We start from the raw sequence: 15492 nt of genomic DNA on the forward strand, positions 1-15492 counted from the left end.
ACTCACAGCGTCACTACTTACATACAACTCACAGCGTCGTTATTTAACGACTCACAGCGTCACTACTTACACACAACTCACAGCGTCACTACTCACATATCACTCACAGCGTCACTTTTTACTCATAGTGCCGACGCGGTGGCCGAGAGGTGAGAGCGTTCGCCCCACATGCGGAAGACCAGGGTTCGAATCTCGGCTGCGACAAACCGAAGTCATTAAAACAGGTAGTGACAGTTCCATCGCCAAACGCTCGGCATCAGGTGTGAATGTCACGGGTCCTTGGAGATGACCTTCAAACTCTCAGCACCACTGCTTACGACTCACTGTGCCGCTGTACATACTTACGCTTCTTATTAACACGACCGCTCGTGGCAGCCTAGAGCTTCGCAACCGGGGGCGGATTCGTTGATTTTCGATCCCGGCGCCGAGTCTTCTGTCGAAGGAGGGTACCGATCACGGTGGCTCAGTGGTTGAGTGTTTGCTTTGTAACCGGGAGGTCGTGCGTTCAAAACCCCGCTCGTGCCATGACAGCGTCAAACCATGCAGACGTAAACATAGGTAGTGATTGCTCCTCCGCCAAACGCTTGGCACTGAGAAGTGAGAATCACGAGTCTTTCGGATATGACCTTAAAAGCGGAGGTCTCGTTTCGTGAAAAGCGTTGGCACGTTAAGGATGTACTCCACATCGTCAATATGGCTGACTTCCTTTAAAAACATGGAGGGGGAAAATCCTTTTCAATTTAAATACCTAGCCGAGTAGCTCAGTAGGTTCGCATACCGATTGGTGAACTATACGTCACAGGTTCTGTACCTACAACTAGTGACGTCTCAATATTCAATTCAATTCAATTCAATATGATTGAGTGAAAAATTCTCGACAGGATCTCAAACAAACAAATAAATGGAAGAAGGGCGCGGATCGTAGTTCCTGGAAGGTGGAGCGTTCCTAGTGATCATTAACCTTTTTTAAAAATCGGCTGAAATATCTATTTAAAAGAAAAAATGTACTTTATCCTATTCACATCAACACTCAAGATCTATACATGCATGCATACAAACAAGTCATCATACATTATACATGCATCAATCTCTTGTGGTGAATTATGACGACAAACTGAACGTCCTCTCATGTAAAATCTGTAACATGTACAGAATGTAGTGAAATATATCAAGACTGCACGAGTCCTTGACTTAGTAGCCAGCAGTCCGGTGTATCTAACTGACTAAATTCATAATGCTCATTATTTACTCATCAAAGTTTTCAATATCAAAAAGAAATGTCCTTGTGTCAGGTTGCACGACATTTTCCGACATTAAATCCCGCTGACATTTCAGAGGGAATACGGTAAACGTTAGCACCTTTCACATTGTCAAATATCAAAAAGAGGGCAGCGGGCCACGATAGCACTATCAACGTGAGTAAATATAACGGCGATTACAGAGTACTCTGAACTTCAGACGATGTGGAGTTGAGGTTAAAATCACAAGAATATTTGGGAATTATGGAAAACGGCATCCGTCGTAGAGGGCGGAATGATGACCCGGAGGGACTGACGATCGAAGACACGCGGTGAGTATCGGGGTGGGATAGATACTGGGAGGGGGGTGGGTGTTAGGGGGTTGTGTGTTTACAAACAAACCATGGCGGGAAATGCGAAGATTTGGGATTTAAGGTGATGTTACTATTAATGACAAGAGATTTTCATTACATATAAAATTCACAACAAGTCCATAAGAGTGACGGATAAATATTAAACATCCGCAAACCGACATACGTGGCATTTACTGACCAGTATGTTATAAGTGTTATGTTCACTAAGCCAGAAAACTATACTGTCAACAATTCAAAAGGATTATTAGATATGCTTAATTGTTGCGGAAACCTAGTGGTTAGGGCGCACGCTTGTGAAGTTCTAGGTTGGATTCTCGATCCCATCAAACCTATGACATTTAACTTAAGTAGTATATAAGTAAGTGTTCCTTTGGAAGTGAAAGTCACCGGTCTTTCATATATATATATCTAAGGTATTCAATGTAATGACCATATTTCATATCTAGTAAATGGATGGTGGGATTTTTGTAATCATGGTATAATTTTGGAAGGTTCATAAAATAATTCACCATAGGAATTTTCGAAATTTTATTTACTGTTTGATTTATTATACCCCCCCCCCCCCCCCCGAACGAAGTTCTGGGAGTATATAGGAATCACTGTCTGTCCGTCTGTCTGTCTGTGCAGATTCGTGTTCGGGCCATAACTTCTTTGTTCTTTGACTTAGGTAGGTATACCATATTTGGCACACAGGTGGATCACCATAAGACGATGTATCGAGTACCTTCATGACCTCTATATGACCTTGACCTCAAGGTCAAAATTAAAGGGTTTTTTTAAATAATGGATTCGTGTCCGGGCCATAACTTCTTTGTTCTTTGACATAGGCATACCATGTTTGACACATGAGAAGAGTGTATCATCATGAGACGATGTGTCATGTACCTTCATGACCTCCATATGACCTTGACCTCAAGGTCAAAATTAAAGGGTTTTTTTTACAATAAATTCGTGTCCGGGCCATAACTTCTTTATTCTTTGACATAGGCATACCATACTTGACACATGAGTGTATCACCATGAGATGATGTGTCATGTACCTTCATGACATCCATATGACCTTGACCTCAAGGTCAAAATTAAAGTGTTTTTTTTTTACAATAAATTCGTGTCAGGGCCATGACTTCTTTGTTCTTTGACATAGGCATACCATATTTGACACATGAGTGTATCACCATGAGGCGATGTGTCGAGTACCTTCATGACCTCTATATGACCTTGAACTTTGACCTCAAGGTCAAAATTGATTATAGGGTTTTGACATAGTCATACCATAAGACATGGGTGTATCACCATGAGACTATGTGTCATGTACATTCATGGCCTCTTTATGACCTTGACCTTTGATCTCAAGGTCAAAATTATAGGTTTATGCCATGGATTTGTGTTCGGACTATATCTTCCATTTTCTTCTACAAAGGCATACCATATTTTTACACTCAGGAAAGAGGTAATTTATACCTATTAACAACACCCTTTGGGAGATTGGGGTAAGCGGGGTGGGGGGGGGGTATTCTTAGTGAGCATTGCTCACAGTACCTCTTGTTTCACCTAGAGTCTATGGAAAGAGCATGTTTTATCGAAATATTTTAAAAAGAAATTACATTTTCATACAAATTTCTTGGTAGAAAGTTACATACACTTTCTCTTAAGGGGCATATAACTCTTCAAGAAATTTCCAAGTGCAAAAAGGTCAGCTTCTAATCATTTAACAGTCATATGAATTTCATCTACTTCACTTTCATCGTTATTAAATAATACACAATTATTTTAATTTAAATCCTTCAAAATCGTTCATTAACATTGAATACCTTAAAACGTCGATCTCGTGTCACGGAAAGCTTTGACCAGAACTGATGCTGCCGTGAGCATCAGATATAGATATGAGGCACTTCACCTAAAACTACAACGTCTCTACATCTTAAATGAGACGTAAAATTAATAAATGCTAATAAACTCCGAGACGCTTGCTCCAGAGTTACCGCTTGCACCTTTAATATTGTTTATGTGAGGTGAAGTCCGTAACATATAATAGAATCTTACTTGATTAGTAAATATCGTGAAATTAATTAAAATCCTAGTTTCGTTTTCGATTAAGTATACCCTGAAATAGCAAAAATGAGAGTAAAGTGGCGGACACGCTTTAGCCGATCTAAGACAGTTTTCATTTTTTTCCTGAAAACTTAAGATAATACGATATGAAGTAAATCCGTTGTTTATCGATGCTTGATTTTGATCTTACAGAAATAAATTTTGATAATTGTTGAATAAATTAAATATATCTGTTCGTTTCTTCAATCCGTGATTTTAGTCTTGAATTAACCGTATGGAAATTTCAGGAATGAAGCGCCCAGAACGATGCAACATCATAAACGCTTAGGACTACAACCAATCGCACACTCTTGGGCCTTCTCGGTAAGCCGAAAATCACGAGAAGTTGTGATTGGTTCACAAATAATCAACAAAAACTTATAATAGTTTTGACTAGGCCCATTTTTATCATTTATGAAGATTTATAATTATATTACTTATACACGTCTCATTCAACGAAGGACACCTTCCTCCCGAGACCAATCTGACACATTGATGATTTTGGTAATAATAGGATATTCATCTAATATATTTTCGATGATTATAGAAGTCACTGTAACGACTTTTTGTAATAAATACTGATCATACTGACGCATGGATAAACACAAAAAAATTGTTTTTTTAATGTTGGTTGAACATGTTTTGTGATGACATTTCTTGAAAGTACGTAATAAGTCGAAAATTAACTATCCAATAATTAAGTCAGATATCTAATGGTCCAGGAGTGTTCTGAGAAGTTTGCGCCTTATAACTTAAGTTAAAAGATTTTCACCGAAATTAGGTTGTAATCTACCTGGCAATGCCCAAGAAATCAGGCCACTGTTTATAATATAACAGTTTTTCTGTTTGTCACCCATATAGTGCATAAATTATGTTTTCGATTATTGCGTTTGACAAGAAGAAACCACGTGTATTCATTATTTGTCCTTGAATTGTCGCACTGGACAAAAACTACCATTATAAACACATTCGCAATATTGAGTTTCAAATTTTTAAATCATGAACGGCCGTTCATTTTGCTTTTGGTCAACTATTCGGCATGACGGATTACGATTGCGTTCATAAAATCTGACATTATCTAATTTTCAATGCGGAGCGAAATCATTTACGTTATATAAGGAACATTTAATTTGTAGCTTCAAGTGACTTCCTAATAATCAAGTTTTATTTACAGTATATGATATCAATAATTATAACATAACTAATGCACTAAATTCAAAACTTGTTCCTAAATTCATTTGAATTAAATATACCATTCTTTCAATTCTTGAACAATTCAAACATGCATTAAAAAAATCCTTCCTCTATGCAATATAATTGAATTGTGACCATCTAATATATATATATATATATATATATATATATATATATATATATATATATATATATACAAAGCACTAAAATGACCAACGACACGAACAACGAGATTGTCAAATTTTCGGGACGCTAGTGTGCTAGATGTATTTATATGTTGTATTTATATGTAGTTTTTGTTATTATGCTCTGTTGATATTGACCACATTATGTAATTCTTTTCGTTTGTCCTGAAGAAGGGACGGGGCGTCCCAAAAATTTGACAATCTCGTTGTTCATGTCGTTGGTCATTTTAGTGCTTTGTATAATTTTTTGTATTTGACCTTGTATCCATGTTGTGGATCCGACACTCTGAGGTATCGGGTGTTGATGGAACTTTAGTGCTTTTATATATATATATATATATATATAATGTCCATGTTCCATCTGGTCATTCTTTTTCCCTTATTAGCTCAACTGAGCTTAAAGCTCACCTGAGCTTTTCTGATCATCTGTTGTCCGCCGTCTATCTGTAAACTTTTCACATTTTCGACTTGTTCTCCAGAACCACTGGGCCCATTTCAACCAAACTTGACAAAACGCATCCTTGCATGTGTGAAGGGCTTTCAAGTTTGTTCAAATGAAGGGCCATACCCCCTTGAAATGGGAGATAATCACAAAAAATGCAAAAATAGGGTGGGGTCATTTAAAAATCTTCTCAAGAACCAATAGACCGTAAGAGCTGAAATTTACATGAAAACTTTCTGACAAAGTGCAGATTCAAGTTTGTTAAAACCATGACACCCAGGGGTAGATTGGGGCTAAAATAGGGGATCAAAGTTTTACATGGGAATATATAAGGAAATCTTCTCAAGAACCACTGGGCCAGGAAAGTACGAATTTACATGAAAGCTTCCTGACATAGTGCAGATGCAAGTTTGTTCAAATCATGGCCCTCGGGGGAAGGGTGGGGCCTCAATAGGGAATAAAAGTTTTACATATAAATATATATACACTCTACAGGGAAACTCTTCTTCTCAGGAACCACTTGGCCAGAAAAGTTAACATTTACATGAAAGCTTCCTGACACAGTGCAGATTCAAGTTTGTTCAAATCATGGCCCTCAGGGGTAGGATTGGGCCACGATAGGGGATCAAAGTTTTACATGTGAATATATAGGAAAATTCTTTAAATATTTCCTTCTCAAGAACCATTAAGCCTGAGAAATTTACATTTATAAGAAAGCTTCCTGACATCAGTGGTGGATTTAAGGTGGGGGGGGGGGCATTTTCATTTTGGGGTTTTTATACCTAGACGGTAAGCAATGCAAAATTAATAGTGATAGAGGGTTAGTTTGATAGTCAAATCACTTATTTGAAGCGAACAGCAGTGTCACCTAAGTGCACATTAATTGCTTGAACCGGTCGAAGCTGAAAGTAAATTTCCAGACATGAATTATGAAGGACTGCTCCGAGATTCGGTGAAAGCGTCAGTCCAAATATTCAGCCGAGCTGAATCTCAACCGAGATTAGGTTGGGACCACAATATGGATCAAAGTTTTACATGCGAATATATAGGGAAAATCTTTAAACACGGGCCAAGGTTACTCAGGTGAGCGATGTGGCCCGTGGACCTCTCGTGAAATTTAAAAATTATTTCCCGTAGAATAGGGTAGAAGTGATTGATCTTCATTTTAAGTCAGGTTCACACATATTACATGTAACATTTGCTATGACGAGCTATTTGCTGACTGTATATGAACGACTATGTATCTACACACATAAAATAACAAATTCGGGAGATTAATGTACAGGTGTTATGTACATAACCACGAACTAATTACTTCCGGAGAATCGACAGATAAGATAACACCGCTATTACACGTGGATAGTGTCAACTACTGTTCAGTTAACAAGGCACGTGCACTTGTAGTGTTATACGCTAGGTGTGCTTTGTAAGCACTTGTTAATATTGTACACATAATATGTATATTTTACAATTTTCCAGCGCACCTGTTACCGCCTACAGCGATGCTCAGTTATCGGATGCGTGGTAATGTAACAGTTGGTGGTTACGGTTATATAACTGCATGACGATAAATGCACACTCAAATATTTAAACAATCTAAATCACGGATATTGATCTCATTTCTGGTAAATAGACGCTAGATACGACTCAGCATCAATATCAAATAAATTCAACAAATTCTGGAGATCATTGATTTATGCTGCATGTGTTATGGTTTTTGTTATATCTTGGGTGCTATTGTAACCCCTGTACATTTACTGTTCTTTGAACTCCAGTACATCGATACTGACTAAATACCCGTAGATGATTATTCATGAAATGGATATAGTAAGATACTTACTACCTTTGTTGATGATGTTAGTAACACAGGCATTTTATGTTTGATCCAGGCTCGCTTTGACCCCCTCCCCCTTTTTTTAATGCGCAAAACAAAACTACCAAGAAATATTTCCTTTAAATTCATGGATTCCATTATTTGATGTAACTCAATTCCCAATGCCGATTTGCACTTTTAATAAACGCGAAATGCATCGGAAAAATGGATACAATAGACATAGAACATAAATTTACAGGAAATTTGTTCTACGAATTAAAAGAGGGAGTGGGGGGGGGGGGGGGGGTCAAAGCGAGTGTGGACCCAGACGTCAAGTACCCGTGTTACTAATATCCTTATCATATTGTATTTATATTAAAAAGTATTATTGGTCCCGTGCTTATATGTTTGAACTGGTACAACTGATGTCAATTCAAAATAGAAAACAACTCTGTAATATTGGTACTTTTTTTAAAAAGTGTTTTACTCGTACGATTTAGTCAAACTAAAGATGTATCATCTAAAATATATGTTATGTAGACTTTACTTATAACTCATTAATTTTATGTATGTCCATCTTTTAACATTCACTCCACTTTTCATATTGTATACAGTTTATGTGTTTATACTTTGTAATTTGATATGTATTATGCTGATGAGCTGTAAGGCCAATAAACAATACTATACAAAACAATACAACACAATACTAACATCATCAACAAACAAAGTTAGGGGGTGTCTCTTTGCACCATTTCTTTCAAATACAAATGCTTGCAGACATGTAATATTAGGAAAATTTGTAACTTTTTAAAACTAATTCAGCTGCAGTAGAATTATTCTTTATATTTTGAAAGAAAATTTAAGGTAGCTCCATTCTCATGTGACTTATCAATATTAATAGTTAAAAGTGGAAAAACTTTATCAATTTCCACTCAATATACTTTAATTTAATTAATAACCAAAGAAAATGTATATGTTGCCACCTTTTTAAAGATGTCAGACATACAAAAACAGAAGCATACATCAACATCAGAAAATCACTCATTTTCGTTAAACAGAATAATAAAAATAGATAAAAACTTGTTGAAAAGATAAAATTTAAATATCAACAGTTTTAAAAAACTGCTAATTCATAAATATGTATAGATTAATTGTGGACATTAGGGAAACCAATGTATAATAGACATCCAGTAGAGGAAATTCCAGCATAGGAGTTATTGCCCTTGACAACATTTTCTAAATCATAAATAATTGATTATTTATGAAAATTAAAAACCTTTTCAGTAATAATAGTTTACCAGATTTTTTATTATATTCAGTGAATAAAATTCTTCAGAAAGATATATTTCTATAATGCGCAAAGTTTAATTTATTAAGATTTTGTCAAAAACCTATGACATCACATGAGGATTGATCAACCTTAAGAAATAATTTAGGTTTAATACCGTATAGAGAGAGTATATGACGTACATGTAGTGGATTACACAGGTAATTCGAGGATATTTTACTCTGTCCCGGCACCGTCTTTGACGGTTCTGGTGTTTAGTTTGTGTTGTCATGGTGTGGGTCATTCTCTACTAGTGAAGCTTGCGTAACGCGCCCTCTGGTGAGAGAATGGGTGTGGGTAAAGTTGGTTTTTTTTTGTTTTTTTTTGTTTTTTTTAGACAACTAGGAGCGCGTTCGGAACCTCTGTTCTTGACACGATTCAAAACAAGGTGAACTGAATACGGAGACATGTTCAAGATTTGAGAATACATAACCTCATCGCTCACCGTTTCAAGCCACGGTTCGGAGTCTACTCCGCTCCCCCTACCCGGTACAGATGGATAGGGTTGTATGTTTTACCCGTGGTTTGCAACGATGCACCTCGCTAAATAGACCGTGCTAATCAAACAACTCGTGCGAAACAAGATGGCGATGAAGTTTCACAAGTGTGTTAAATATTAAGATATGTGATACGTAAGCTTTCATGCTTTCTTTCTATTACATGATTCGTTTTGGTTCGAAAATAATACGCGAACACATTCATGTTCATCTTACTTTATGGGGATGCTTACTCCTCCTAGTCACCTGATCCCACCTCTGGTATGTCCAGGGTCAGTGTTTGCCCCATTCTCTATTTTGTATTCCTTAAAGGAGTTATGAGATTGATCACTGTTTGTTATTTTCATTCCTCCTTTCAAACCTTTGCCTGTTCATGCACACATGCTTAAATACACATATTACAAAGTGGGCGATGGTTTGATGCCAATGGTACGATGGTAGCATTGTGTCATCGTATTATTGACATCGTATCATCGCCATCGTATCATCGTACCATTGCCATCGTGCCATCGGCACGATTGTACAGTGGGGCATATGGCAGCAATAGGAGTCCATAAAGAACCAACGTTGACGGTGTGCGAGAGCATGGGTTCCAAACGCATTCGATTTATGTAACTGTACTATTAAACCCTTTCGACGAAAGAAAAGTTCATGTACCAGTGATGCTAAATCCGACATTAAACCGATTCCCGATTTCTCTATTTCAGTGATATGAAGCCCCGGCGTTCTGTAGAAGGGTTTCATTGGGATATTTGGCTCCTCATGACTGCGCAGAACTGGATCTTTGACTTCGGGAGACCTATAGCTGCTGTAAAGTACTTTCTGTGCATGTATATTTTGCTGGGGAGGTGGACCCCTTTGCTCCATTATAAAGTTTTTAAATGACTGCGAAGTTTATACGACAATAGTTAATGCGTAGTAATCTAGTGTGGATTTAAGATATTTCGCATAAAAAACTATAAATTGAATGCCGTGGTCTTTGGAATATTTCGGCTATAAATGCCGTGGTATTTGGAATATTTCAGTTACGAACGCCGTTGTTTTTGGAATATTTCAGTTAAGAAGGCTGTTTTTGGAATATTTCAGTTAAGAACGCTGTTTTTGGAATATTTCAGCTCATGATTCCTGAGGAGCTCTTCCCTATGTACCTCCCTAGTGTCGGAGATTACTTTCACATGATATATAACTTAATCACCCCGTTCTGCATCCTGAAGGTAAACATACACACTGAATAATATCTGCATGTAGTGCTTAAAGCAAATTCTACTATAGGTTGTACTAAGAAAGGTGTACATTGTAATAGGTTTGAATTTTTTCCAGCTTTTTGAGCGAAGCCATACCAAAACTTCCTCAACATTTAGAAGCCTCTGTGTAATCACTTTCGTTATGGGAGCCAGCATACATCTTGTAGGAGATTCTGTAAACCACCGACTTGTCAAACTTGGCTATAAACTCCATCTGTCCGTCCGAGACAATCCAATGATGCAATCACTGCAACCACGTGGTCTTGTAAGCACATGCGTATTTCGTCCATTGCAATGTATTACTATAAGCATGGGCGAGGTATCTTTGAAATTTGCTATCTTTTTGAAATGGCTAAATTTTTGGGGGGTTTTGTTTTTCCTTTTGAATTGTAAAAATAACGATTTTTGAAGAAATTAGAACATACATGTATTCCTCAACTGTGAAAAAATGGATACATTTTGGGGTGGGACTTCCAAGGTCATGCGCTTGCGTGCTCCAATACCATTTTGGATTTAATGTTGTGAAAAAGGTGAACATTACGCTGAAGTATGCAATTATTGCAAAAAATTAGATCAAAATCTCCAGTGGGACAGAAATGAAGTCTGTAAAACGAAATTACGAGCATTCAACAGTTTACACTTACGATTGTATCACTTTTTGTAGCAACTCTGAAAAACTAGTTTATACCCTTTTCTGTTTCCAGGTAGATTCATTTGTTCTTTTGTACAACTACGACGAAGTCATAGGTCATTTGATGTGGTATGTGTAGTGTGAATTAAAATAATCTGATTCCTTAAAGAGAAATGTTGGCTTTGTGATGACAGATGAATGTAAATCCTGCAGAGACTAACGATTGCATTCTTTTCAGGTACATACCGTTTTTCATCAGTCTTTTTCTTTACTATACTGGGTGTTTTCTGAGTTACCAATCAGTGGACCTTGTCCGCCCCACGTTTTCTTGGTGGATCCTAACAATTCTGAGTAGTTTTTACTACTGGTAAGCATACTTTTACTGGGGGTACATGATCATCACAAACTAAACTCATTGTTGCAGTGGCGGATCTAGAGAGGGGTTAATAAGGACTATAACCCCTCCCTTTTTGGTCAAACATTTTAAACAAAATAGTTCGATTTTGCCATTTTGGTCGTCAACCTCCACTCTTGGGCAGAAAAGGTTCAAACATGGATCCCCCTTTTAAAATGTCTGGGTCCGCTCCTTTGATGGGCCTGGAAAGAGGGTCACGGGAATTGCAACCTCCCACCCCCATTTGGTTAAATTTTGAATGATAACGATATGATATAAAAAACATCAGTATATACATGTACCATCTAATATCAGATTAATTACCCTCAAACGCTTTACAGGATGAAGAAATACAATAATTTGTTGGATAAAATAATGTCCATTTTAAAGAATTTAATAAAAAATATATAGTTAAAATGGAATTAAAAATCAGGAAATGGAAGCCCAAAAAATTAATTTTCAACATTTTTTTTTCAAAAGAGGTAAACTTTTAGCAGTTTTTGTGTGTATCGGAAGGTTATTCCAAAGATTAGCTGCAGACTGAACGTGCGCTCTCCATAGGTATTCGTGTGGAGTTTTGGTGCCTCCAGACGAAATATGAGGTATCTTGTTGGTGTATGAGTGTTAACCAAATTCCCGGAAATACACCGGAGCAAAATCCCTCAAAACACATATAGGGCTACTTCGGTTCGTGCCCGAGTTAGTAAGGTTCCAATGTTCTTTTTTCTCTCCCATGTACAGTATTCATCGTTTGAAAACTGACACATGCGCAGTATCATTACAAGACCGACATATTGCTGACATTGCTACCACACTCCGTTCGATTGCAACTCTGGTAGCCCGAGTTCGTTACTCGGGTAAGAACCGAAGTCGCCCTGAGATCTTATATAGTGTGTACCATAAGTTGCACTAGGAGCCAGGGTAGGTGCTTACACGCACGTGTAACATGGTCAGGCGTTGATTTGAGCCGCTGTGTTTTGCACATTCTGTAGACGATTCATGGTGGTTTTGTTCAATCCGAATAGGAAGAAGTTTGCATAATCGAGTTGTGATTTTACATGTACAAGTGCAATGGCTATGACAAGAGGTTTAGCAGACTTCGGTGGTTATGCGGAGAGTTTCGTGTAGATCAGTGCTGTTAATATAAAAATAAGATGCTTTCACAATAGAAGACAATTGGTTTTCAAGTCTGAGATGATAATCAAAGTAGGAGCCAAGCTTCTCAACATATGATGGTCCAGTGGTGTTGCTATCTCCGACTCAGAAGCTAGATTGATGGAATTTTTACAGTACTTGTATTCTGTTTCAAGGAGAAGATGATAAATTCAATTATGTCTAGGTTAAGTTTTAGAAGGCATGAAGACATCCATGAACTGACTTCTTCGATGCATACTTCTATCATGGCAAAGTAACTACTGCAGCATTCTAATGGCCTACTTACAGAGTAACTTTGTGGTCTGCATAGCATTGGTAGTTCATGTCATGTCTACGACAGGTAATCCTAATGGTTTCAAGAAGAGACTGTACAGTATAGGCCCTAGCATGCACTTATCTTTGTGGAACACCAGAGAATACAATACGTATAGTCGATATAGAAGAACAGATAGAAACACTTTGACGACAGATAAGAACCGACCTACTACGAGACGCTATGTGGGTGTCTGTGAACGCGTGGGTCGTTGTTAGTCTAGGCAGTAAAATCTAGTGATCAATGACGTCAGATGTAGCAGACAGATTTACAAGCACCAGTGCAGCAGACGAACCACTGTCCAGCAGCTCGTCTGCAGTATGAGAAACCTAAAGCAGCACTGCTTCCGCTGAATGCTGTTTTCTGTATACTGACTGCAATGTGTCATGAGAAGATTTGGGGTCTAGATGATGACCTAATCTTTAGCCACAACCTTTTTAAAGCACTTCAGATGGAATTTACACTGGCCTCTAGTTTGAGATAGTATCAGTTTGTTTTGTCCAGTTTTCATGAGAATGGTCTGCTTCCTTGATAATGGAAGGAAAGGTACTTTGTGTATGGTATTGCATTCCACTTTTGAGTAGGAAAGATAACACCTTGGATCGCAATCAACGAATGATTTATCATTTTTTCACTGCCAGCATTAATCAGTGAATAAACAATGTTCGTAACTTTTTTATTTCCTGAATGTTTATGCAAGACATGTCCAACATTTATTTAAAAAAAACCAACAAACTAACAAAACTGGGCTCCTTTCCTAGACCAACGTTTTAATATATTTTTAACCCGTTTCTCAAATTTTGTGTAACCGGGTCATATCAAAGGCCATTTCAAACTATCGTGAAGGATGGACTGAAACTTAAAATATTCACTTACGGTCATCGCGTCTCATTAGATTTCTCCATCTTTCCTTCCCTAGAAACATTAATATATGATTTCAAATACTAGTACATGTACATTACTCATTCGCCACACATTAATTAATAATTGTTCTTTTTGCTTTATTTCTTTGTCAGGTATTTAGTGACAGAAGGACAGATATTTTCTGTGTATTTCATTACATTCGTCGCCATGATAGGGCTGATGGTGTACAAGAGGAGGAAGCAGAACTCGCAGCTGGACATTAACGGACGCTTCCTGTTGTACTCCTTCGCTCTGACCCTCCTGTTGGTGTTGGTGTGGGTGATATATTTATGGAACGATGAGGCTCTGCGTGTGAAATACCCGGGACTGCTATATATACCCGAACCATGGTCTTATTACACGCTGTACCTTAAACAGTGATACACAGCATTGTTAACTCACACATTCTGTATGTATATATATATTATTACTACAGTAACTTGATCCGAAGGGTCGGATCACGTCGAGTTGACAGGCGCGGATCATCAGATCACACGAGACGCGAAGCGTCGAGTTTGGTCTGATGATCCGCGCCTGTCAACGAGGCAGTCAACTTGATCCAACTGTCAACGCCTGTCAACTTGATCCAACTCTTCGGATCAAGTTACTGTAGTAATGATAAATTTATTATATACCCCTATGTATTTTAAGTCCGCATTTATAAGATGCTAAATGTAATCCAAATTCTCAAAAAATACAGACATACAGTGAAATTATATTTTGTGTACGCAGATATACTTTTTTGTTTTGTGACGTGGTCAATATTTTCCACAAATAACGTTGCGTTGTTGCATTGTGACGTCATTGTGACGGCATCAGTTTCAGAGGATACTGATACGGAATCAGAAAACCACAGTGTGGTGATCCGGAAAACCGGATCACACGCTGTGAAATCCACAGTATCAAAGAACGATACATTGATGGGTATATAATAAAGCATTGTATCATTGGTTAAAATTCTGTTCATTGGTTAACATTCTGTATCATTGGTTAACATTCTGTTCATTGTCTTTCAACATTGAATTATGTTTGCATATTAACACCATCCTGACGAATTTTATTCAAAGAGATGATGAGAACATTTCAAAATTCTTCTGATATATGGTAAAAGGCAAGAAAGAAAGAAAGGAGAGTTAGGGATAGGAGAAAGAGAGAGGGGGAGGGAGGGTATGGTAGAGAAATGGGAGGGACGAGGTCACTATTGTCATTGTGCATGAATTGAAATTTCGTTGAATTTCAAGCTGATATCGGTAATTCATAGCTGTAATATACACTGTAGTTCTTTATAGCTTTCCTGGGTCACGACAATCATTGCTGTAATTACCCCGGTTCCTGGGTCACGACTATCATTGCTATAATTACCCCAGATCCTGGGTTACGACTATCATTGCTGTAATTACTCCAGATCCTGGGTCACGACTATCATTGCTGTAATTACTCCAGATCCTGGGTCACGACTATCATTGCTGTAATTACCCCAGTTCCTGGGTCACGACTATCATTGCTGTAATTACCCCAGTTCCTGCGTCACGACAATCATTGCTGTAATTACCTCAGTTCCTGCGTCACGACTATCATTGATGTAATTACCCCAGATCCTGGGTTACGACTATCATTGCTCTAATTACTCCAGATCCTGGGTCACGACTATCATTGCTGTAATTACCCCAGTTCCTGGGTCACGACTATCA

General features: G+C 37.8%; 1 protein-coding gene across 2 annotated transcripts; it reads left to right on the forward strand.

Annotated features, from left to right (window-relative positions):
* The first annotated feature begins 1420 nt into the window (after nucleotides 1-1420).
* Nucleotides 1421-14890, forward strand: LOC125652796 (ceroid-lipofuscinosis neuronal protein 6 homolog). 2 transcript variants are annotated; one of them, XM_048882196.2, is made up of 8 exons: nucleotides 1421-1570; nucleotides 7004-7048; nucleotides 9869-9971; nucleotides 10277-10375; nucleotides 10482-10670; nucleotides 11110-11165; nucleotides 11275-11403; nucleotides 13915-14890. In XM_048882196.2, the coding sequence occupies exons 1-8, from the start codon at nucleotides 1503-1505 to the stop codon at nucleotides 14180-14182; spliced, it is 957 nt and encodes a 318-aa protein (XP_048738153.1). In that variant the 5' UTR covers nucleotides 1421-1502; the 3' UTR covers nucleotides 14183-14890. The 2 variants fall into 2 exon arrangements, with proteins under 2 accessions (XP_048738153.1, XP_048738154.1); XM_048882197.2 differs by lacking the exon at nucleotides 7004-7048 and having other exon boundaries at nucleotides 1436-1570.
* The last annotated feature ends 602 nt before the right edge of the window (nucleotides 14891-15492 follow it).

The sequence above is a fragment of the Ostrea edulis genome, chromosome 5 (assembly GCF_947568905.1).
Source record: "Ostrea edulis chromosome 5, xbOstEdul1.1, whole genome shotgun sequence".
Lineage (NCBI taxonomy): Eukaryota > Metazoa > Mollusca > Bivalvia > Ostreida > Ostreidae > Ostrea > Ostrea edulis.